General features: G+C 40.7%; 2 protein-coding genes across 2 annotated transcripts; both read right to left on the bottom strand.

Moving 5' to 3' along the window:
* Window positions 1–3773: 3773 nt before the first annotated feature.
* On the bottom strand, window positions 3774–4706 carry LOC137144862 (olfactory receptor 10C1-like). Its single transcript, XM_067535348.1, has one exon. The coding sequence runs from the start codon at window positions 4704–4706 to the stop codon at window positions 3774–3776; it is 933 nt and encodes a 310-aa protein (XP_067391449.1).
* A 13622-nt stretch (window positions 4707–18328) lies between these two features.
* On the bottom strand, window positions 18329–19282 carry LOC137144889 (olfactory receptor 10A4-like). The gene has a single exon (XM_067535372.1). It carries the CDS (start codon window positions 19280–19282, stop codon window positions 18329–18331), a length of 954 nt encoding a protein of 317 aa, XP_067391473.1.
* Window positions 19283–23835: the final 4553 nt, after the last annotated feature.

Raw genomic sequence — 23835 nt, forward strand, 5'->3', positions numbered from 1 at the left:
CCCAAGACAGAGGATGCCCAGTGCCACCTAAGAGCCCTGGCTCTCCTCGTCCTTTGTCCCATCTCCAGCCATGGCCAGCCCTGATGCTCAGAGGAAGGAAATAAAAACAAACTTACAGAACACCCGGCTGTGGGGAGAGGGAATGAAACCCTTCCTGACCCCTGCAGGCGGCTGGTTGAAACCCTGAAGCATGAGCTGTTAGGACTATATGCTATAAACCAGAAGAGAACCCCAGGGCAATGGAGAATTGCCCCCCAACATCACCAGCAGCCTTGTGATACCATTGCACGCATGCTGCAATGGGACTGGTCATGGAGCTATTTAACATGAAAAGGGATATCGTGAGCCAGCCTCCAGGAATTATTTATATTACTGTAGCACCTAGTGGCTTCATCTGAGATCGGGATCCCATTGTGCTGGGTGCTACATGTACACAGAGGGAGAGACACTGCTCCCTCCCCCAAAGATCTTACAGCCTACAGAGGCGAGATGGAGAAAGAAGGCACCTGAAGGAGAAACAACTTGTACCAGGTCAGCGGCAGACTTGAACCCACCCTTTATCTTACTCCGGTAGTGCTAGACCCCGCTAGACCCTAATAATCAGGTTTATTTCCTTTTCCCAAATGGATAGCACTGGTCCAAATTCAACCCCAGACATGGGTTAGAATGATAATGATTGGATATACCGCCCCCCCCCCCAAACACACCCCAGCAAGAACTTCTTCCACCTCCAATGTGGCTGGCACAGATTCAGAAAAAGAGAGGGCCCCACATACATCTGCCGCATCCTTCTAAGGGTAGGGTCTTATATATCACTGCTGTACTTCTTTCACAAGACTATGTACCAGCCTGAAGGCAAAAAATCTTGCATTGGACAGAGGGGTTTGGATAAGATGTCCTCTGATGCCATTTGGCACCTCTATAACTGATAGAAAATATGAGTTTACCTCTGAGGTGAGCAATGGCAAATTGGAGTCTCTGGTGTGTCCTCGTCGTCAGGATTTCGGGGATCAGGAAATGTGCCCTTCTGGCTGTCTTCCCCATGTGTGTCTGAACTTTCAGTAAACAGCCCTGGTTGTTCTGGACCAAGTGCACCAGATTTACTTCCTAGCCTGGTGCTTTTCTGTCATTTGTCTGCTTCCAGAAAGTGAACGTCTCTCCTGGGTCATTATTTATCATTTAGGGGAGAAAGTGAATCTCCCTAGGCACCTCTGCTGATTGGCATTGTAAATTAATCAGAAGGGAAAGTTAATAGCATATTTATTTTTAGACCATACAAACAATGGTGTTAAAGAGAGCCAAGCTTCTAACCTGAATGGAAATTGAAGGAGTGAGGAGAATGAATAACCTTCAAGGAAATGTCTCTGTTTACCAGGAATATTAAACATAGGAATTACCCTATTACATGAAATCACTGTGCTTTCTTGTCCAGTATCCTGTCTCGAACAACGTAGCTGATTCAGAAGAAGATGCATTCAAGTAGGGTTGGTCGAAAACTTTCCTACAAAACTCATTTTCAATGGAAAATTGGGTTTTAAATTCAATGACTTTTTTTTTAATGAAAAGTGCCCGCTTTCCAAGGAAAAATGTGATTTTTCATCAAAAACCGGAACACCCCTCTCCTTCCCCTCCCCCACCAAAAATGGTTGAAACCAAAAATATTTTAATTTGGAAATGCTACCAGGATGCCTCATGGGAGCTGTAGTTGAGCTGCCTTATGACCCCATTCCTCTCTAAGTTTTCAGCTCCAACTGCCATGCTGCACCAGTTCCTCTCAAGAAGAGAGAGGCCATGGTGTATTGTGGGAGATGTAGTCTGTCCAGGGAATGTAACCCGTGCCTTAGAATGGGTGCACAAAGTACCTGAGCCTCCAATCCCATGAGGCACTATGGCCGCATTTCTGAACAGAACTGGTTTGGTTTTCAGCCAAAATATTTCAGTTTCTGTTTTTTCACCAGAAAGACAAAATTTTCCACTGGGGAAAAAATGTTTCCAACCAGCTCTACAAACAAAACTGCAGAAGGCAATTGTGGAATAGCATGTCCATGCAGAAAATCCCCATTCGTCTCATACAGCCAGAATTTGGTTTAATATGGGATGAGTGCTTGGAAATATTATTAGCTGATCATTTGGAACACTAGAGAACAGGAGATATTTCCTGTATTCCTTGCTCAGATTGTTGTAATAAGCCATAAAGCCAGCATTTTGATTTTTAGCCTCTTGAAAAGGTATGAATTTAAGCTCCCAGGCTCATCTTGAAGATGTTGTATGGGTTTCCTTTGAGGATGAAGACTGAGAGGTCGGATATGGAGTGATAATTTGGTGATATGATTTTTTTGTTTTGTTTTTACTGAGGAGGACATTTTCATAAGTGTAGTTAAGCACCCAATTCTTGCTCACTACCAAAGTAAATGCTAGCTAAATATTATATTTCCCTTTCTACTGGCTACTTCACATGTAGGATAATAACCTACTATTGCTCTCGGCTAAGGGTGCCACTTCTTAATTCTGTAACTGATTTGTGTGTGTATATACACTTGTGTTAGAGCACCATTACTCTCACCACTGAATGGAATAAGTCCATCTCTTATTATCATGGTCATAATATACCATTGCTAAAATGGGTGGCACAGAGGAGAAAAGATGGATCAAAATATTTTCTCTTTTATTTTTAATTGCAATTTGTAATTTGATGGAAAAATTAATATTTTGGACTCCAAAGAATTTTGACCAGCTCTTAAGTTCTCCCTGTCCTTTGGGTCATGAGCAAACCATCCTCAACTCTCCCTAAACCAAAGAAAGCCCACTGGTAATATCTGAGTTAGGGATCTTTATAAAAATGTAAGAGTGTTGTAAACAAAATAAGACATATTTTAGCATTTTTACTACTGTATATTTTATTATTTTAATGTACAATGAAATTAAGCAAAGGAAAACAGATGCAATATATACAAAATTGTTACAGCAATAATGATGATGATATTATCTCAATTATGCAGGTGTAAATCTAGTGGATCTCCATTGGGACAGATTCTACTTTCAGTTAAACCAGTGTAAATCAGAGTAATTCCATTAGTTTTAATGAAGTAACTCTGGAATGACATCTGTACATCTGAGTATGGAATCTAGCCTTTAGTACTTTACACTACTATATCACTAATCAGATGAGGAACGCGAAGTCATTAACCAACTGCTTCCTGGGATCTTTACTAAAGTCTGCATAGTGGCCTCAAGCAGAAATTACATTTTCTCAATTAATGTAATAAAATCCAGTAGAACTTTATATTCATTTTCCCTATTAATATAATAAAATACATGTAGGATGGTGAAAATTCAGGCCAAATTCTCCTCTCATTCACACCCGTGTAAATAAGGAGCAGCTTTGTTGAAGCCATCGGGACCATTCCAAATCAGGAGTAACTCCATTGTGAACGCAATAATCATAATCTAACCAGTCATCTTTATTAGATGGTTTACATTAAAATTGTTAAAAACAAATTAGAATGAAGCAAGAAGCAGAACAAGAATTCAGTGGATTCTGTTGAAATTCAAGGTTTTTCAAAATTTTAAAAAACTGTTCGAATGGTTCAATGAAACTGTACTATCATGGAGAAGGGGGGAGGAAGTGACCACCACTGTAGTTGGTGCAAATCCCAAATATGTTTATGAAAATTCTTTGAAATTTTATTTTCATGGAAATTTGTAATTTACAACTAAAAAAATGCCATGAAAACATCAGACTATAGAACATTTTGACTAGTTCTACTTGATATTCACGCATGAAGCATTTTCCTCCACAGTTTCCTTATGGCTCCTTTCACCTCCTCATTCCTCAAGCTGTAGATCAGGGGGTTCAAAAATGGAGTCACAATGGTATAAGACAGGGAGAACAGTTTGTCAATGGGTGGAGAGTAGGTGGATTTGGGTCGTAAGTACGTGAAGCTTCCGGTGCCATAGAAGAGAGTCACCACTGCTAGGTGTGAGGAACAAGTAGAAAAGGCTTTAAGACGACCCTCAGCTGATGGAATCTTGAGGATGGTGGACAGGATGCAGACGTAAGATAAAAGGACCAGGAGGAATGGGACCATGATGGCGAACATGGCCACCACAATGACCTGAACCTCATTTAGGAAAGTATCTCCACAGAGCAGCTCTAGGAGTGGCTGGATCTCACAGAAGAAGTGGTTGATGAGTAGGCCACAGAATGGAGAGCTGAATGTAATGATGGTGTGAACCAGACCCACGACAGTCCCACATGCATATGATCCCACTACCAGTTTCCCGCAAACACTTCTGCTCATAATGGCCGTATAGCGCAAGGGGTTACATATCGCCACGTACCGATCAAATGCCATTGCAGCCAGGAGGAAGCACTCCGCGACCCCAAAGAAAAGAAAGAAGAACATCTGCATGGCGCATCCAACAAAAGAAATGCCCAACTTTCCCACCAGCATGTTCTCCAGCATCTTTGGGATGATGACTGACATGTAGCAGACCTCCAAGCAGGACAACTGAGTAAGGAAGAAATACATGGGGGTGTGAAGGGTGTGATCGGCGTTTATTATCACAATAATCAGGGTGTTTGCCATCAAGGTGAGGATATAGAGAGACAACAACACTGTGAAGAGCAAAAGATGGAGGTCATGAAACTCAGAAAACCCCAAGAGTATGAATCCACTCACAGCAGTGTGGTTCTCTAGAGCCATATCTATCTATCTATCTATCTATCTATCTATGTATCTATTCTCATACAACTCATCATCTATCTATCTATCCATCCCTATACACCCCCTCATCCATCCATCCATCCATCCATCCCTAGACACCCCCTCATCTATCTATCTATCTATCTATCTATCTATCTATCTATCTATCTATTCAGTATGACAGTTGCACTGAAATATCTATCTACTTATATGGTCCCCATGATTATTGTATCCTAGAATTATCAAGTGTTTAAATTCTATCATGACTGTTTATTAATAATACCCATTTACATATAATAAACTGGCTTAATTCTAGTAAATTAAGTAAAACATGTCTTCTTCTAGTAAATGTCTCCAGCTAATAGGACAGCCCACTACAGCCCACTACAGGGATGGTGGATTTACTCCTTTACCATAAGTTGTGGAGCATTGGATTTTGGTCCTAAATGAAAATATTTTATGTCTCCTTAACAATGGTGTCTCTACCTAAGAGCCATGACTCATCACACAAAATATTTGGATCTCTGAGAAACACACTGCAGTGATTTTCAGTTCACCAGATGATATTCTGTAGGATGGGTAAAGAAGGAAAAAATGACCAGCAGGAACAAAAGAAGTAAAATAAAAGTAAATATGTAGCCGCAGCTAAAGCAATGGGAGATAGGTATTGGGTGGCAACTCTTAATTTTGTTTGGTGCACCTGGACAAGATGTTAATAGTTGCATTACAAATACTATGATAGATGGATAGATAGATAGATAGATAGATAGATAGATAGATAATTCTGAAGAGTATAGAGGATTTCCAGATGTTTCTCTATATATAGATGATCTGAGCAGGTCAACAGATATTCTAAAGAACACTTTACACTGTCAGCCATGTAGTCAGATGTTGCAGACTTTCCATCCTCTTCCCCTTCAGTGTTTTTCAATGTTGTAGCAGTAATTGCTTTCTTCAGCCTCTCAAATAAGCGTTTGAGTCTGTAGAACAAGAGAAATACGTGTTTGCATTTTTTGGTTTTCGTTAAGTGGTAGTCACTTGCTAAACCCATTTTTGACATGCACAAAGACAGCAATGCTTTAGGGAGGGGAAAAAAAAGGAATGGGCTAGATCCCCAGGCAGTGTGAATCAGCATGGCTTCACTAGAGTCAGTGGGCCTAATCCCCCCACTTGTGTAAATCAGCTGTATCTCCATTGATATCAATGGGCCAGATTCCCAGCTGTACAAATCAGCACTTGATCAGTGAAATCGGTGGGACATTCAGCAACCAGGATTTTCAAAGAATCTTAAGGGAGTTTGATGCCCAGATCCTCTTTTACTTTAATGGGAGTTATGTGCCTACCTCAGATGTGACCTTTCAGAATCCTATCCTGTAAGGTAAGAGTCTCTTATCATTACTCACATTCAGGAGCCACCTTAGTTTCAATGCAAGTCACGGTGGCACAATCTCATCCGAATTAATCAAGATTCACATCATGCATGTGAGGTAGAGACATAGAATCATAGAATATTAGAGTTGGAAGGGACCTCAGCAGGCCATCTAGTCTGACCCCGAGCTCAAAGCAGGACCAACCCTCACTAAATCATCCCAGCCAGGGCTTTGCCAAGCCACACCTTAAAAACCTCTCAGGATGGAGATTCCACCACCTCCCTAGGTAACCCATTCCAGTGCTTCACCACCCTCCTAGGGAAAATGTTTTTTGCTAATATCTAACCTAGGCCTCCCCCACTGCAACTTGAGACCGTTGCTCCTAGTTCTGTCAACTGCCACCACTGAGAACAGCCTAGCTCCATCCTCCCTGGAACCCTCTTTCTGGTAGTTAAAGGCTGTTATCAAATCCCCCCTCATTCTTCTCTTCTGCAGACTAAACAAGCCCAGTTCCCTCAGCCTCTCCTCATAAGTCATGTGCTCCAGCCCCCTCATCATTTTCGTTGCCCTCCGCTGGACTCTCTCCAATTTGTCCACATTCTTTCTGTAACGGGGGGCCCAAAACTGGACACTAGTCCAAATGAGGCCTCACCAGTGCCAAATACAGGGAAATAATCACTTCCCGTGGTAGGCTGGCAAGCTTTATTCTCTCCATTATACAGACAGGTTAAGGTTCTCAGAGGAATTAACAAATTGAATTGGTTTCCCTAAGAATACACAAGTTAGCGATAGAGAAAAGATCCCAGGAACCTTGATTTGCATTAGCCTTCTCTCTCTGCTATTTGCCCCAATGGGCTTTTACATTTATATCTCATTTTTGCAGCCTTTCATCAAAACATTGAGGATGGTGTTTTCAAAAAGGACTAGATGATTTGAACACACAAATCCTACTAATTGAGTATCTAAATCCCCTAGGCAGCTGTGAAAATCACAGCTTATTACCTTAGTTGGTCTAATTAGATAACCTCTGGGTCACATTCTGCTTTAAGAGCCCTGATGGGAATCAGGAGTACTTCCGTTTAAAATAATGTAATCATAAAGGTACAAATCCAGATTAACTAAGAGGAGTTATTATATTCTTCCGCATCCCTGAAACGCTTCCTCTCCTCCACACTAGTAGGAGCAAGTTCAAAGATGTCATTTTTGCAGTAGTCCAAAATTATACCCCATTTGCAACTTCACTTCACCCCTTTTTTCAGTCAGTGTGTTGCCCTGGCGAGGTGAGGTGTTTGGCTTTCCGTACACTCCATATGGTCCATCTTAATGAAAAAGAAGACTATTTTTGTGGCTAACAATCTGAATTGAAGATCATTTGATCTGAGTTTAATTCCCTGTTCAGTTAGAAACTTTTGGTGTGCCCTTCGGCAAGTAGCTAATAACATTAACTGAGCAAGGGTAACTTGTATTTCAGGATGCCCAACTTCGCCAGGCTTCCTAAGGCAGAATCCCACATGTTTCTGTTGTTGAACGGCTACTGGTGTAAAATAAAGATATTGGTTCCATCTAGCTGATACCCAAAAATAGGCTTGGAAGAATTTGTTTTTTATTTTATTTATTATAAATTTGACAGATGTTTTAAGATTTTTTTTTATTTTCATCAATTTAGATTTTCACAGTTTTGGGAAATTATGGAAAAATCAGACAAGGGGGGTGCAGATAGATTCAAAAAAATTAAAATGTGTAACCGTTAAAACACAAATTGTCAACATCATATGTAAAAATAGCCAAAGTAAATATCCTGAAGTCAAACTCAACTAAGTTTTCAAGCTGCGTTTTTTTCTTACTTTGCCTACCTGAACTGTTGAACTGTTATCAATGGAAATATTTTTCACTGCTTTGCCTGTGTACATTGAAATTGATGTTTACCGACAGAAAACCAACCTTTCCATGCCTACCCATGGATCGTAAATGTTTTACAAAGGAAATCAGTAACTTCCCCTATTTCACAGATGCAGAAACTAAGGCATAGAGACTGGTACAAGGTAAGCCAGGGCAAACCCAAGACTAGAACCTGAGTGTCAGGCCAGTGCTATAGCCACACTGCCATGTACCAATAAGCTTTTTGTGGGTCCACACAGATGCATGCTGAGATAACTGTGCAGCTTCTGTTTATACCTCTCTGACCTGGGGTGATATTGGTTTCACTGTTCGAAGTCTAAGATGAGACAATACCCAAAACAATAAGGTAAATACCAAATAAATTCTTCACAACAATAAAAGGAGCAATTTCTTCAGTCGGTTGTAATGTTTATTGGTGGCCAACACCCAACTTAGAATCATAGAATATTAGAGTTGGAAGGGACCTCAGGAGGTCATCTAGTCCAACCCCTGCTCAAAGCAGGATTAACCTCAGCTATATCATCCCAGCCAGGGCTTTGTCAAGCCTCTGCTTAAAAACCTCTAAAGATGGAGATTCTACCACCTCTCTAGGTAACCCATTCCAGTGCTTCGCCACCCTCCTAGTGAAAAACTTTTTCCAAATTCCAACCTAGACCTCCCCATCTGCAACTTGAGACCATTGCTCCTTGAACTGCCACCACCGAGAACAGCCTAGCCCCATCTTCCCTGGAACCCCCTTTCAGGTAGTTAAAGGCTGCTATCAAATCCCCCCTCATTCTTCTCTTTTGCAGACTAAACAAGCCCAGTTCCCTTAGCGTCTCCTCATAAGTCCTGTGCTCCAGCCCCCTAACCATTTTTGTTGCCCTCCGCTGTACTCTCTCCAACTTGTGTACATTCTTTTTGTAGTGGGGGGCCCAAAACTGGACACAATACTCTAAATGCGGCCTCACCAATGCTGAATAGAAGGGAATAATCACTTCCCGCGACCTGCTGGCAATGCTCCTCCTAATGCAGCCCAATATGCTATTAGCCTTCTTGACAACCAGGGCACACTGCTGACTCATATCCAGTTTCTTATCCACTGTAACCCCTAGGTCCTTTTCTGCAGAACTGCAGAAACTGCAGAACTTCAGACACCTCGGGCCTAATTATGAGAAGTATTATCACGCCGACTAAATCCCAAAACTATTAAAGTCAAAGACAAAACTCCTATTGACTAACAATGAAAATATCATATAAATAGGGCTGGAAGGGACTTCTAGAGGTCATCTAGTCCATCCCACCACACTGAGGCAGAACCATCTTTGTCAGATGTTTGTCCCAACCTATTCTTACAAACCTGCAACGATGCAATGATTCCACAACCTACCTAGGTATCCTGTTCCAGTGCTTAACTCTCCTTAGAGTTAGAAATGTTTTCCTGATATGTAACCTGAATCTCCCCTGCTTCAAACTAAGCTGACACCTTCTTGTACTACTCTGGATCGACATGGAGAAAAATGATCACCAGTCTCTTTATAAAAACCGTTTACATATTTGAAGATTATCATGTCCCTCTTTAGCCTCTCTTCTTTAGATTCAATATGTCTGATTCTTTCAACCTTTCCTCAAAGAACATGACTTCTACACCTCTTCTTTTTGTTGCTGTCCTCTGGGCTTTTTCTGATTCGTGCACATCTTTCTTAAAGTGTGGAGCCCCAGACTGGACACTGTACTCTAGCGAAGGACTCACCAATGCTTACTAGAGAGCGACACTTACTTTGTGTGTCTTACATCTGACACTCCTGTTAATACATCCCCAAATGACATTTGTCTTTTTCGCAACAACCTCACATTGCTGGTTCGTGTTCAGTGTCTGATGTTCTGAAAACCCCCAGATGATTAAACGTCTGAAAAACATGACCTATAAGGTAAGACTGAAATAACTGGGTTTGTTTAGCCTTGAGAATAGAAGACTGAGAGGGGACATGATAACAGATTTTAAGTACATAAAAGGTTGTTACAAGGAGGAGGGAGAAAAATTGTTCTTCTTAACCACTGAGGACAGGACAAGAAGCAATGGGCTTAAACTGCAACAAGAGAGGTTTAGGTTGGACGTTAGGAAAAACTTCCTAACTGTCAGGGTGGTTAAACACTGGAATAAATTGCCTAAGGATTTTGTGGAATCTCCATCATTGGAGATTTTTAAGAACAGGTTAGACAAACACCTGTCAGGGATGATCTAGATATTACTTAGTCCTGCCTTGAGTGAAGAGGACTGGACCAGATGACCTCTTGAGGTCCATTCCAGCCCTATGATTCTATTCTTTTCTGCAGTATTGCTCCTTGGCCAATTATTTCCTTATCTGAATTTGCGCATTTGATTTTTCCTTCCTAAGTGTAGTACTTTGAACTTCTGTTTATTCAGTTTCATGTTATTGATTTCAGACCAATTCTGCAATTTGTCAAGAACATTTTGAATGATAATCCTGGGCTCTGAAGTGCGAGCAAACTCTCTCAGCTTGGTGTCATCCATAAATTTTATGAGTATACTGTGTTATACAGGAGGTCAGACTAGATGATCACAATGGTCCCTTCTGGGCTTAGACTCTATGAATCTATGCACGAGAATGGTAGAGATAAGAAGATAAGAATGCCCATACTGAATCTGAGCAATGCTTCATTTACCCCCATAGTCTGTCTCTGACAATCACCAATGCCCGATTCTTCTTAGAATCATAGAAGATTAGGGTTGGAAGGGACCACAGGAGGTCATCTAGTCCGATCCCCTGCTCAAAGCAGGACCAGCCCCAAACAAATCAGGCTTTGTCTTCAAGGCCTTCAGAGGGAATGAACAGAATAGGACAATTTTGAGTGAGCCATCCCCTGTCTTCCATTCTCAGCTTTTGGCAGTTGGAGATTTATGGACAACCAGAGCATGGGGTTGCAATACTCACCATCCCGGTTAATAGCTTTGATGGATCTATCCTCCATGAATGTATCCAACTCTTTTTTTAAACAAGTTATATTTTTGGCTTCACAACATCCCCTGGCAATGAGTTCCACAGGATGACTCCACATTCCGTGGAAAAGTACTTCCTTTTGTTTGTATAAACCTACTGCCTTTTAACTTCATTGGGTGATCCACAGTCCTTGTGTTATATGACACGGTAAATAACACTTCCCTAGTCACTTTCTCCATACCATTCTTGATTTTATAGACCTCTATCATATCCCCCTTTAGTCGTCTCTTTTCTAAGCTGACCAGTCCCAGTCTTTTAAATCTGTTGTATGGAAGCTGTTCCATATCCCTAATAATTTTTTGTTACCCTTCTCTGCACCTTTTTCAATTCTAATATATCTTTTTTGACATGAGACAACCAGAACTTCAAGATGGAGAATTCAAGATGTGGGCATATCATGGATTTATATAGTGGCATTATGATATCCTTCCCTTTCCTAATGATTCACAACATTCTGTTAACTTTTTTGACTGACACCGCACATGAAGTGGATATTTTCAGAGAACTCTCCACAATGACTCCAAGATCTCTTTCTTGAGGGGTAACAGCTAATGTATCTCTCATCATTTTGAAAGTATTGTTGGGATTATTTTTCCAAAGTGCATTACTTGGCATTTATCAACATTGAATTTCTTCTGCCATTTTCTCACCCGGTTTAGTGAAATCCCTTGGCAGTCAGCTTTGATCTTAACTAACCTGAGTATTTTTGTATCATCTGCAAATTTTGCCATCTCACTGTTGATTAAATCACTAAAGACAAAAACACCGTATCACCCATCAGAGAACGCTTTTCACACAACGATCACTCCATATCTGACATTTCAGTCCTCATCCTCAAAGGAAAGCTTCACAATACCTTCAAAATACAGGCCTGGAAGCTTAAATTCTTAGTTTCCTAGACACTAAAAACCATAGTCTCAATAAAGACACTGGATTCAGGCTTATTACAAAAATCTACAACACACTAACCCCCCTTACTTGTCCTATGACTGCAGAACTGTTAATGGGCCACTTTACCTTGAATGATTCTTTGAATATGTGTTAACTACTTAAGCTAAACAATCTGTTACACCTTGCATTTAGCTTTGACACTTTGTATAACCTATCCCAGTCCTGAAAAAGAGCTCTGTGTAGCCCGAAAGCTTGTCTGTCACCAATAGAAGTTGACCCAATACAAAATATTACCTCACCCACCTGGTCTTTCTAATATCCTGGGACAAATACTGCCACAACAATATTGCAAACGACAATAGAAGATATCAAATTTAGCTTTGCAGTCAGCTTCAAACTGAGATCAACATATTGGGGAAAAAATTATTCATTTCTATTCACCTTAGCTGTATCTCTGGTGCACAACACTTAGGCATCTAAGCATCTTGATAGCTACTTGATCTTGTACCCATAGGGCTTTTATTATAATAATATTATTGATCTGTAACTTGTGTCTATTTATCCCTTCAAAATTAAGCTCTGCTGAGTAGTGAAAATGAACGGATGTGAATCTTAATGGGTCTCACTGGGCATTATTAAAAAGTTTTTGCCATGATCATAAAAAAGAGTTTCAACTTCAAACAGGGTGCAGAGGGGATTGTTAGAATTCAGTGGGTCCATTTGGTGGAGCACTGCTGGAGTCAACAACATAACATTACAGGATGAATATTTGTAAGGAGGACTTGGGAAGATGTCAGCACAGCATCGTATTCCACTCATGTGGATGATCGTGGATGCAAACAGTCCCAAAGAAGTCAACGAGTGTGCTCACCTGCGTAACTGCTCCCCAGGTTGAATAGTATGAACCCTGTACAATCTGACCCACTGACGGGCAGTGCTGGAGGATATGAGATGGGGGAATTTCAAATAATTCTGCATGGGATGTACTGAAAACAAAGGAGGGGGTTTTCAAAAAAAAACTTCTGGCTTATGACTACAACCTGTAATGCATTCACCCCCCTTTTTTTGTCCTATGCGCACAGGCAAGTTAACGGTCTCATACAGTATGAGTTAACTACTTATGCTAAACAATCTGTGTATTTAGTTATGAAACTCTGAGGCTTGATCTGCACTAGAAAAGTTGGTCAGTTTAACTATATCCATCAGGGGTGTGAAAATTCCACGCTCCTACATGGTGTAGTTAAACCAACCTAAGACCTTATGTAGACAGTGCTAAATTGATGGAAGAATTCTTCTGTTGACATAACTACTGCCGTTCAGGGAGGTGGATTACCCGTGCCGACAGAAGGGATTCTCCTATTGGCATAGGTAGTGCCTAAGCTGATGTGCTACAAAGATGCAGCTGTAGCATTTTAAGTGTAGATGAGCCCTTAGTACCTTTCCCAGATGTGAAGAAGAGTTCTGTGTAGCTAAAGAGTTTGTCTCTTTCACCAACAGAAGTTGGTCCAGAAATAGATATTACCTCACCCACCTTGTCTCGCTGATATCCTGGGACCCTCCCACCTACCACAACACTGCAAATAAAAAGGAATTTGAAGAGTCAGGCACCCAAACCCAATTCACTGGCAATGGTTGCTTAACTGTCTCAAATTCCTTTGAAAATCTCAGTTCTAGGGCCAGATTCTCCACCCTTACTCACACTGAGCACTATCTTCTCTAGAAAAATCCCCCTTCAAAAGTTTTCCATTTGGAATTTCCTGTTTTCCTGTGGAAAATTTAAATAAATGGAGAAAAATAGGTTGGGTTTTAATCATTTTTTCACTAATTCCCAACTGAAAACTAGTGAGAAATTATAAGAAAATGTGAGAAACAGGGTTAAGAGTAGAAAGTGTTACTTTTGAAGCCAAAAGTGTTGCTTTCTTATCGAGAGTCACACTTTTTACACACTGATTATTTTCCAGCTAGCTGTTGAGAAACAGACGCAGACAGAAAGTGGAAGAAAATAGTTTTTTACACCGTTGTCTGACTATTTTCAACTTTTGCCAGTTGAGGCACAGTAAGAAAGTTGGGGAGAAACCCAGAGTTCATTAGAAACTCCAGAGAAGTCATTGGAGTTATACTGGTCAAAAACCAGAGGAAGTCTGCAGATAATTTGACTCATGATTAGGACAGGCTGAAAACATTTTTCTTTTTGGTGGAAAATAAAGTTTTGATTCAATTAAAATGTATCTTTTCTTGGGGCAATCTGATTCCAAAGGGTGGCTGGAATCCTTATTTCTTCTTCTTTACGGACTTGGTGACCCACCTTAGTAACAATGAGGCCTAGTTTTTTGTGCTTGATACCTCCACTTGGTGGCTGGTCCCCTATGACATCTAGGCCATTACAGGAAATCAAGGACCAACAGATAAGGACAAGTAATGTATTCCTGGAAAGGCAGGGATAAGATTAAGAAGGAGAAGGCAAGAAAGGACAAAGAAAACAACATGAAAGGATCAAGAGATAATAAATCGAATGGGGTGAATAGCCAATTTTTCAGTTCCCTGGCAACTCCAATTAAAAAAAAAAGTGGTTTATGTCAAAAGTTTGAAAACTTAATGCAACTTTTAAAAGTTGGCAAAATATTTCATTCAACCCAAAACAATATTGTTTTGGCACCTTTTTGCATAAAAGCCAAGGAAACGAAGAGCTAGATTCACAAACTGGATAGAGCATGCCATGTGCATAACGTTTAGCCCATGTTTAGAGCACTAACCTGAGATATGGGAGACCTGTGTTCATGTTCCCCTCTGCCTAATGGGAAGCAGGGGTTTGAACTTCAGTGACTCAAGAAAAGTGACCTAGCCACAGGACTACAGAATACCCTACTGGGGGCTGGTTGTGACTATTAAGCCTACAAAATATACCTTTATTGTGAATTCTGATGTAAAAACTATGTGAAAGTTCATAAGATATTACAATGACTATTGAAAAAAGGTCAAGTTGTTTATGACTCTGAATGTTATAAACAGGTGCAAGAGAACGAGACAGAAAAACTGGATTAGTCTGAGGCTACGGCTACACTGATGGTGGCAAAGTCGACACTGTCAGATCGATGTCTCTGGATCGACTGAGCGATCAGTGAATCAGTCAATCCAGAATTTGACATACTAAGACCACCTTCACAAGTGGCATAGTGCTGCATCAACAGGAACGCGGTTCCCGTTGGCGCAGTGCAGTGAAGACGGCATGCAGAAGAGAAGCAGAGAAGTCGATGGAAGTTACGCACATTTTTTCGTAGATTGCGTAACTCCCGTTGACTGCTGCTGAATCTCGGAGGTAAGTGTAGACAGGGTCTAAATCAAAAAGGCCATGGACTTATAATCCGAGGACTACTGAAATTATGTTTGCTAAAAACAGATGACGTGGAGCCAGAAGTTCATAGACCAAAACTGGCAGACAAAATTATGCGGCGGCAAAGTAATGAACTATGCCACCCGTTTCTCTCCTTTTGGGGATTTCTTGAAAAAAGACTGAAAAAATAAAGTTGTTAGTTCACTTCTCTCTATCATCTCCATTCCACTCTGCATCCCACTTCATCTGGTTCATCTCGACTCATCCAAAGGGCTTTCTTCCTGAGAGGAAAGCTGGTTGGCCTTTGTTTTCAGCTGTGGGTGCTGAAAGTCGTCACATTATCATGATAATTAGTCCTCAGCCCACCAGTGGGGGTGTCTAATTACCAGCACCACAAAGGCATGTGAGATCCTGTACTGTATTCCCTTCCCTTGTGTTATTTTCTGCCCCACTGTTTGTTTCCTCTTATCATGTCTCATTCTCTTGGCTTTTAATTGAATCCTGACATAAAACATTTTGCATCCATCCAAACCTGCCTTGTCTAAAGAGAAAAGATCGAACAAGTTGGTGGCCCTGACTAGATCGCAACTAAAATGGGTCTAAGTAGCAGATGTCGTGGGCAACTTGTTGTCCAAAGCATCCATTTGTAACTAACTAGAGGTCCTGTGTCACAAAAAACATCAACAAAAGCCACATTTCACCCTTCTATTCCATCCCATTTCTCCTCCACCTTGTTTCTGTCTGTTAAGAAGAGATTCAGTGAATGCTTTTCACGTCAGTACTGGTAGTAAAGTTAAACTTTTCCTTTTCATCAAAGAAATGTTGTTCTGAAAATAAGGAACACTGATATTTTGAATCCAAAAGGAGAAAGACTTTCATAGAATCATAGAAGACTAGGATTGGAATGGACCTCAGGAAGTCATCTAGTTCAACCCCCTGCTCAAAACAGGCCCAACCCCAACTAAACCATCCCACTCAGGGCTTTGTCAAGCCTCAGCTTAAAAACCTCTAAGGATGGAGATTCCACCACCTCCCTAGATAACACATTTCACTGCTTCACCACCCTTCTAGTGAACAACTTTTTCCTAATATCCAACCTACACCTTCCCCACTGCAGCATGAGACCACTGCTCCTTGTTCTGTCATCTACTACCACTGAAAACAGCCTAGGTCCATCCTCCCAGGAACCCCCTTTCTGATAGTTAAAGGCTGCCATCAAATCCCCCCTCATTCCTCTCTTACGGCTTTGCCACTTAGGACTAAACAAGCCTAGTTCCCGCAGTCTCTCCTCCTAAGTCATGTGCTCCAGCCCCTAATCATTTTTGTTGCCCTCCACTGGACTCTCTCCAATTTGTCCACATCCTTTCTGTAGTTGGGAGCCCAAAACTGGGCCCAATACTCCAAATGAGGCCTCACCCATGCCGAATAGAGGGGAATAATCACTTTCCTCCATCTGCTGGTAGTTCTGACTCAACCACAATTTCAATGTAAATGCAAGTTTTAATATCTTGTTCTTTCTCATGTTTAATCAAGAAACTTTCAATTTGAATGAATACTTTTGGGGGCTTGCCACATAACAAGTAAAACCGAGGCCTCTGTTTAAAAATAACCCCAAACTTGTCTATTACTGTTTGATGTTGGACAGTGAAAGATTTTATAAACACTGTTAGGTCTTTGGACCTTTATGGTCAATATCCAGACAACAGGGCCTTTCAATCTCTCATGTTGAAGTTGTTCCAGTAAGTATAAATAATGAAAGAGCCCTTGAAGCAGTGACATTAACTTGACTTGACTTTCCCAGTTACAGGAAAGCACCTGAAAGTCTCCCTACAGCCTTTATCTAAAGCCTGTGGGGAGACTTTCAAGTGCATTTCTGTTATTACTGTCCCTCCGAATTTACCCTAGCATAACTCCTAGAACTGATCAGGAATCTGTCAAAATTTCTTTCTGAAGATGCCTATTTGTTAAAACTAAAATTGTTTTCAGGGAAGGGCTAGTTTTGACTGACCTCCTGATTCAAAATGAAGTTGAAAATAAAGTTTAAACATTGTCAGAATGTCCCATTTTCACATTTTTTAAAACAAAAAGCTACATTTTCTGCTTCAAAATTATTTTTTTTTCTCATTTAGAAAATTTAGTTAATTTAAACCAAAAAAATAGTTTAAAAAAATCAAAAGGTCAAAATCAAAACACACATTTTTGAAGTTATTAAAATGAAATGTTTCAACTAACACAATTTTTTTAATATTATTGTTATCAGTTCACAAAAATTTTGTGGTTTCAATTTTTCATCCCAATTTAGGATGGATTTTTTTTTTTAAATCTCAAAAACTTTTTTCGGATGGGAAAAGGATTTCCCACCCAGCTCTAATAACTACATTGACTTTTGTGGTATTGCTTCAGAATTAAACTAATTTACATGAGGTCAGAAGCTGGTCCTTAATGTGTTTCATTTCTAAAGAGAAGGAATTGAGCCAGACACATATACAATAAATTTATTTATGTAATACTGTCGCAAAAAAAAGCAAACGTCATTCTAGGATGTATTAGCAAGAGTGATGTAAGCAAGACAGAAGAACTTATTTTTTCACTCCACTGAGCACTGATAAGGCCTCACCTGGAGTATTGTGTCCAGTTTTGGGCACCACACTTCAAGAAAGATGTGGAAAATTGGAGAAAATCCAGAGGAGAGCAACAAAAATTATTACAGTTCTAGAAAATACAGCCTGAAAGGAAAGATTGAAAAAACTGGGTTTGTTTAATCTGCAGAAGAGAGGATGGATGGGTGACATGATAATAGTCTTCAAGTATGTAAAAGGTTTTTATAAAGAAAGGGGTAATAAATTGTTCTTCTTAATCACTGAGCACAGGACAAGATGTAATGTGCTTAAATTGCAGCAAGGGAGATCGAGGTCGGACACTAGGAAAAACTTCCTGATTGCAAGGGTAGTTAAGCACTGGAACAAGTTATCTAGGGAGGTTGTGGAATCTCCATCTTGGGAGGTTTTTAAGAACAGGTTAGAGACACACGTGTCAGGGATGGTCTAGATAATGCTTAGTCCTGTCTCAGTGCAGGGGACTGGACTAGATGATCTATCAAGGTCCTTTCCAGGCCTACATTTCTATGATTCAATAAAACCTTTTTCTCCCCAAGATTCTCCAGAAGGCGCTCTTCACCTCTTTGTTCCTCAGGCTGTAGATGATGGGGTTTAGCATGGGCGTGATGACAGTGTAAAACAGAGAGAGGAACTTGTCTGTGTCTGCAGAGTAGGATGAATTGGGCTTCAGATACATAATGCAAGCGGAGCCATAAAACAGCATTACCACCAGCAGGTGCGAGGAGCAGGTGGAGAAAGACTTCCTTCTGCCCTCCCCCGAGGGCATCCTCAGGATGGCGGAGATGATACAGACGTAGGACATGAGGATCAGCACAAAGGGGAAGGTGACAAACAGCAGAGCCATCACGAAGACGGCCGTTTCATGGCGGGAGGTGTCCCCACAGGCCATCTTCAGCAGTGGGGGGATATCACAGAAGAAATGGTTAATGTCATGGGATCGGCAGAAGGGGAGGGTGAACACCATGCTGGTGTGACCAAAGGACATGAGGAGACCACTGAGCCAGGATCCGGCAGCCAGCCCAGTGGACACCTTCCTGCTCATAACCACTGGGTAATGCAGAGGCTTGCATACTGCCACGTATCGATCATAGGCCATGGAAGCCAGGAGAAGACACTCTGACCCACCAAGGAAAAAAGAGAAATATGTTTGCACAGCACAGCCAGTGAAAGTGATGGTCTGATCTTCCGAGAGGAGGTTGGCCAACATTTTAGGGACAGTAACTGATGTATAGCAGATCTCCAGGAATGACAGGTTCCTGAGGAAGAAATACATGGGGATGTGAAGGGCGGGGTCAGCCAACGTGAGGAGAATGATGAGGAGATTTCCGATCATGGTGATCAAGTAGATAGATAGAAACACAGAGAATAGTAAGTGCTGCAGTCTGGGAAGGTTGGAAAATCCCAAGAGAATGAACTTGGTCTGTATTGTGTGGTTTCCTCCTGCCATTCCTTTTTCATACTCCATCCTGCAGGAAAAAAGGAGGAAACAACCCCAGAGGGCAAAACGTTAAAAAATACTGATCTGAATTCCAGTTCATGTTTTAAACACTCCGAAGTTTGAGTCCTTGGTTTTGATTCGGTTCTTCCTGACTCTCCCTTTCCTATTGACTAGGTCATGAACTGTGCATGCTTTTAAATGGCCCAGATACTCAGCTGCTGTGAATTGAGTTGAATGACAATGCTGATGTACACCAACTAGTCATCTCTCTCATTGACTCAAAAGGAGCCATGGCTACTTTACGCCAGCTGCGGATGTGCCCCATTGACTCCAATGGAGCTACTCTGATTTACACCAACTGGGGATCTGGCCCCATTGACTCCAATGGAACTATGGCTGATTTTGCATGAAATAGGAACTTGGTTTATTGATTTCAATTTACACCAACTGAGTAGATGATTCTTTGTTCCTTTTATGACTTGTAAAGTTGCTGGGACAATTTATCCTCTGAGTATATAATAGTTATTAGTATTGTATTATAATGAAATCAACACCAACAGCAATAATCATAATCATAAACTTTACTCTCTCATGAAAAATGTATGTGAAGATGTTCAGTAATTCTTTCCAGAATCCTACACATGATGACAAGTTACTTGGAATGCCAAAAAGAGGAAGAAAAGAGAGAGAATCTACCAACTATTCAAGGAGATGTATAAAAAAAGAAATCTAGGGAAAAAAGTGTGGCTTTCATCCACTGGGGTTTCACTTATTTCCCCTCCAAATACATTAGAAATAAAATACGCAGTTTTCACTTCATTCAAAATTCTTCACCTACCTTGTTTTTCTATGCAAAAATATTCATTTCAAATTTCCATATTTCTCACCCTCTTTTTTCTGTGTATTTTTACTTTTCTTTTTCTTTTTTTTCAGTTAGAAAGCTGAGGGAAATTGAAAGTAGAGAAAGTGGTAGGGAAAAATATTTACCCTCCCATTTTAAAGCTTTTTTCACATCTTTCCTGAAGAGAAAAGCAAAAAAAACCCAAACCAACTACTCCCCCCACCTTTTCTTTTATTAATCTGTTTTTTCCCCAGTTTTTTCCAGTGGGGGCAAAAAATAGGTTAATAGAGAAAAGATTTATTTTCTATCACTTTCTGAAGATATTTAAGTAACCCTCTTTTTTCCCATGGAATAAAAGGAGGTGAAAGGGTAAAAATATGAATGATGGTGCAGATTTTCTCACTATTTCAAAAACAAATATTTTAAAGAATAATAATATAATATGGAGGTGCCACTTTAAGTGTAACAAACATCACTAATATATTATAATTATCTCTCCTCCCTGCAAAAAAGCATTGCAAACCTAGGAAATTGAGATGACATTTAAAACGAATCCAAATATGCGAAGGCATGGAAATACAATTAGAGCACTCAGACAACTTTAACACAGAGCTGTGTAGATGCCATACTCTAATCAGGTTCTGACTTGTATTTTTGTCCCTGCAAATGCTTAAATAATGTTACCTACACTCGTTATCGGAGATATCTGGGTATCTTTGAAAATCTGGCCCTGGTTTCCAAAGGCTGCTGATATGAATTAAGCTACGTAAGTAAATGTTTTCAGGATGTTTCAGACAGAATCTGTTTTTAGCAGGTCTCTGCCAATGATTTCAATGAGAAAAATGCTGCTTCTCATGCCTGGTAAATAATAATAAGAATAATTAATAATGCCATGCTATGGCCCAGTTTTTGAGCCCAATCCTGACACCATTTATGCTTGTGAGTAACTTACATTATGGGGCATAATTTGACAAACTAGAGCTGGTCGGAGCATTCTTTACTAAATGAAATGTAATCAAAACATGGTGTTTTGTCAAAGCCAATTCACACTGGCATATAGATGTTGACAGAGTTTACATTAGCCTGGGTTTTGAGGAACAGGGTACTTTGGTCACCTCTGGTATAAGAGAGCAGGACCAGAATCCAAAACCTGATCGTTTCATTCTGAAAACAGCTGTTTCAACACAATTCCATTTAGTGAAAGCGTTAGGAATGTTTTGTTCTTATTCCGGTGTTGGACACAAACAAACATGTCACAAAATGGAATTGTTACCTATCCACATGAGGAACTTTGCGTTTTATAGACTACTCCAAGAAATAATGCAACAGCCATTTTTAACTTGAGTTAGCGATTCAAATCCAACCCCAGGTTAGGATGACCAGATAGCAGATGTGAAACATTGGGATGGGGTGAAGGTGCCCATATAAGAAAAAGCCCTGAATATCAGGACTGTCCCTATAAAATCGGGACATCTGGTCACCCTACCCCAGGCTCCCCCATAGGATTTAACTCAAGCTTCTAACTTGTGTCAAATACCAAGTTGCTGTGTCTTCACTGCTATTTTAAACCAAGTTAGTTATGGTTTAGGCTAGCCTGAGTTAAGAACACCCCTAATGTTGCATACCTAGAAGTATGTCTACACTACAGTAATTTGCAGCTCGGGTAGATGTACCTGCTCTAACGGTGACAAAGCTAACAAGTTGTAAATAACATTTTAGCCATAGCTGCAGAAGCATTGAAATGAGCTACCCACCCAGAGTGCTATCCCATCTGAAACCCAAGGTACTTTCTCAGGAAGCGAGCCCATCCTGCCAAGCATGCAGCTGCCACCACACTGCTATTTTTTGCGCACTAGGTTGATCAAAGTGGAGACGTCTCCCCTAGCTGAAAATTTCACCTCTTGCTCCTGTATAGGCACACCCATAAACATTTTCAGGATTGAACCCTTCAAATCTTCTTAGATGTATGCTCACACTACTAACAAATGGGAAGAAGGCAATTAACTACAGAGTGGTACTTACTGAAATATCAGGCTATAGCCACACAGAGATTGAATGCTTTCAAATTTCACTGTAGACCAGAGATTCCATACCTATATCTGGAACATCTTCATTGACTCCAAAGGGTGCATGTGTCTATCTAGCAGGATGAGAGTGTTTTATTTATCTGCGTTGTATCCCTTGGGAGACGGTCACTGAAGCATTTAGTATTGTGACTAGGAATTGACATAATAGGCAGTTCTGTGATTATTCTGCTTGAATGCAGAGTGTGGGAGGCATCTGGTAGCAGAGTGTTTTAATTCATTAGTAACTGTTACCAATTGCCGCGAAGTGAACAAGATCTAGAATTAATTAGCCTTGTCTTTGTGTGTGTGATGTGGGAGGGATGAGATAAGACCAGTCTTCAAACCACATTGCAAACTGAGGTCAGGTTCGAAACTTGGGATGGCAGGAGGGTTTTTGTACTTTTCATTAGGCACGAGTCTTCTCTCATTTACACCAGATTTAAATCAGGGTAATTCAATTTGGACATACTTTTAGTCTCACTCCAGCCCTGTTTCACCATTCCAGCAGTGCAAAGGGCCCTTTAAAGGAGTTTAATCAGACTGCGGTGTATACCTCCTGCATAGGATGAATTCCACACCCTGGTGTAGGGGAATCTAGAGAAAAATGGCTAGGCCATAAGTTTTTCTTACCCCCATGATCCCTGCTTGTTTGAATGGCCTCTTGACATGATTAGAACGTCAGTGCAATTTAGGAAAGCCCAGCTGAGGCTCAATGGACAGCCACATGGAGTGTTTCAACCACTCCAAACGAACAGCTCCTCATTAACCCTGCCGGGGAACCATCATATTTTGATTTATATAAGAAAGACTGATGCAGATTGAATCCCATCAGGACATCTCATGGAAGATGTGGACAAACCCTCTTTAAATGGAAAATGAGGCAAACATCTGTATGCAACTGTGGTCAACAGTCACAAACAATGGAGCACATCATATCTGAGGGTCCCCTTCATTCTTTTGCAGGAGGCTGAAGGACATTCACGAGCTCACTGCTGTGACAACGTGCTGGCTATAAAACCTAGATAGAAATTTGTAATCATTGCTACCTATGCAAGTCATATGAAAGGTGAAGTAGAAGATTCATGCTAGGTACAGCATGGATATAACAGATAAACTAGGCCACTGACTTTAGCAGATTTAGCTTTATTAAAAACCAGAGCAACTGAGGAAAGAATCAGGACTATTGCTTTCGTTTGAGTTATTGAATTGATTCACTTTGGGATGAAGGAAGGTAGAAGCCTTTTAACGTTAATTAAGTTATTCCTGATTCACACCCAAGTGAGCGGGAGACGAATGAGGTCCATTGATTTCATTGTACTTACTCCTGATTTACCCTGGGATGAGTGAGTCCCAAATCAGACTCCTGTAGAGTTATTCCTGATTTACATTAGAGTGAGTAAGAGCAGACTCAGGCCCATTTACTGCAACGGAGTTACTCCTGATTTACACTGGGATGAACGAGAGAGAACTTAGCTCCATTGACCCGAGTAGAGTTACCCTGGTTTACAACACCGATTTTGCTGGGGCCAGATCCTCAGTTTCACCGTGAGGAATGAATGAAGAACACTGCCTCACTTATTGTGGCTTAAAGCCCAGGAAAGGGTTCCAAAGCAGTTAATGGGTAGGAATGTTGAGATATTGGAGTTTTGGTTTGGGTCTAGGCCAATTTATCA

The sequence above is a fragment of the Emydura macquarii genome, unplaced genomic scaffold (genome assembly GCF_026122565.2).
Source record: "Emydura macquarii macquarii isolate MOO-44397 ecotype Brisbane River unplaced genomic scaffold, CSIRO-AGI_Emac_v2 contig_3487, whole genome shotgun sequence".
Classification (NCBI taxonomy): Eukaryota; Metazoa; Chordata; order Testudines; family Chelidae; genus Emydura; species Emydura macquarii.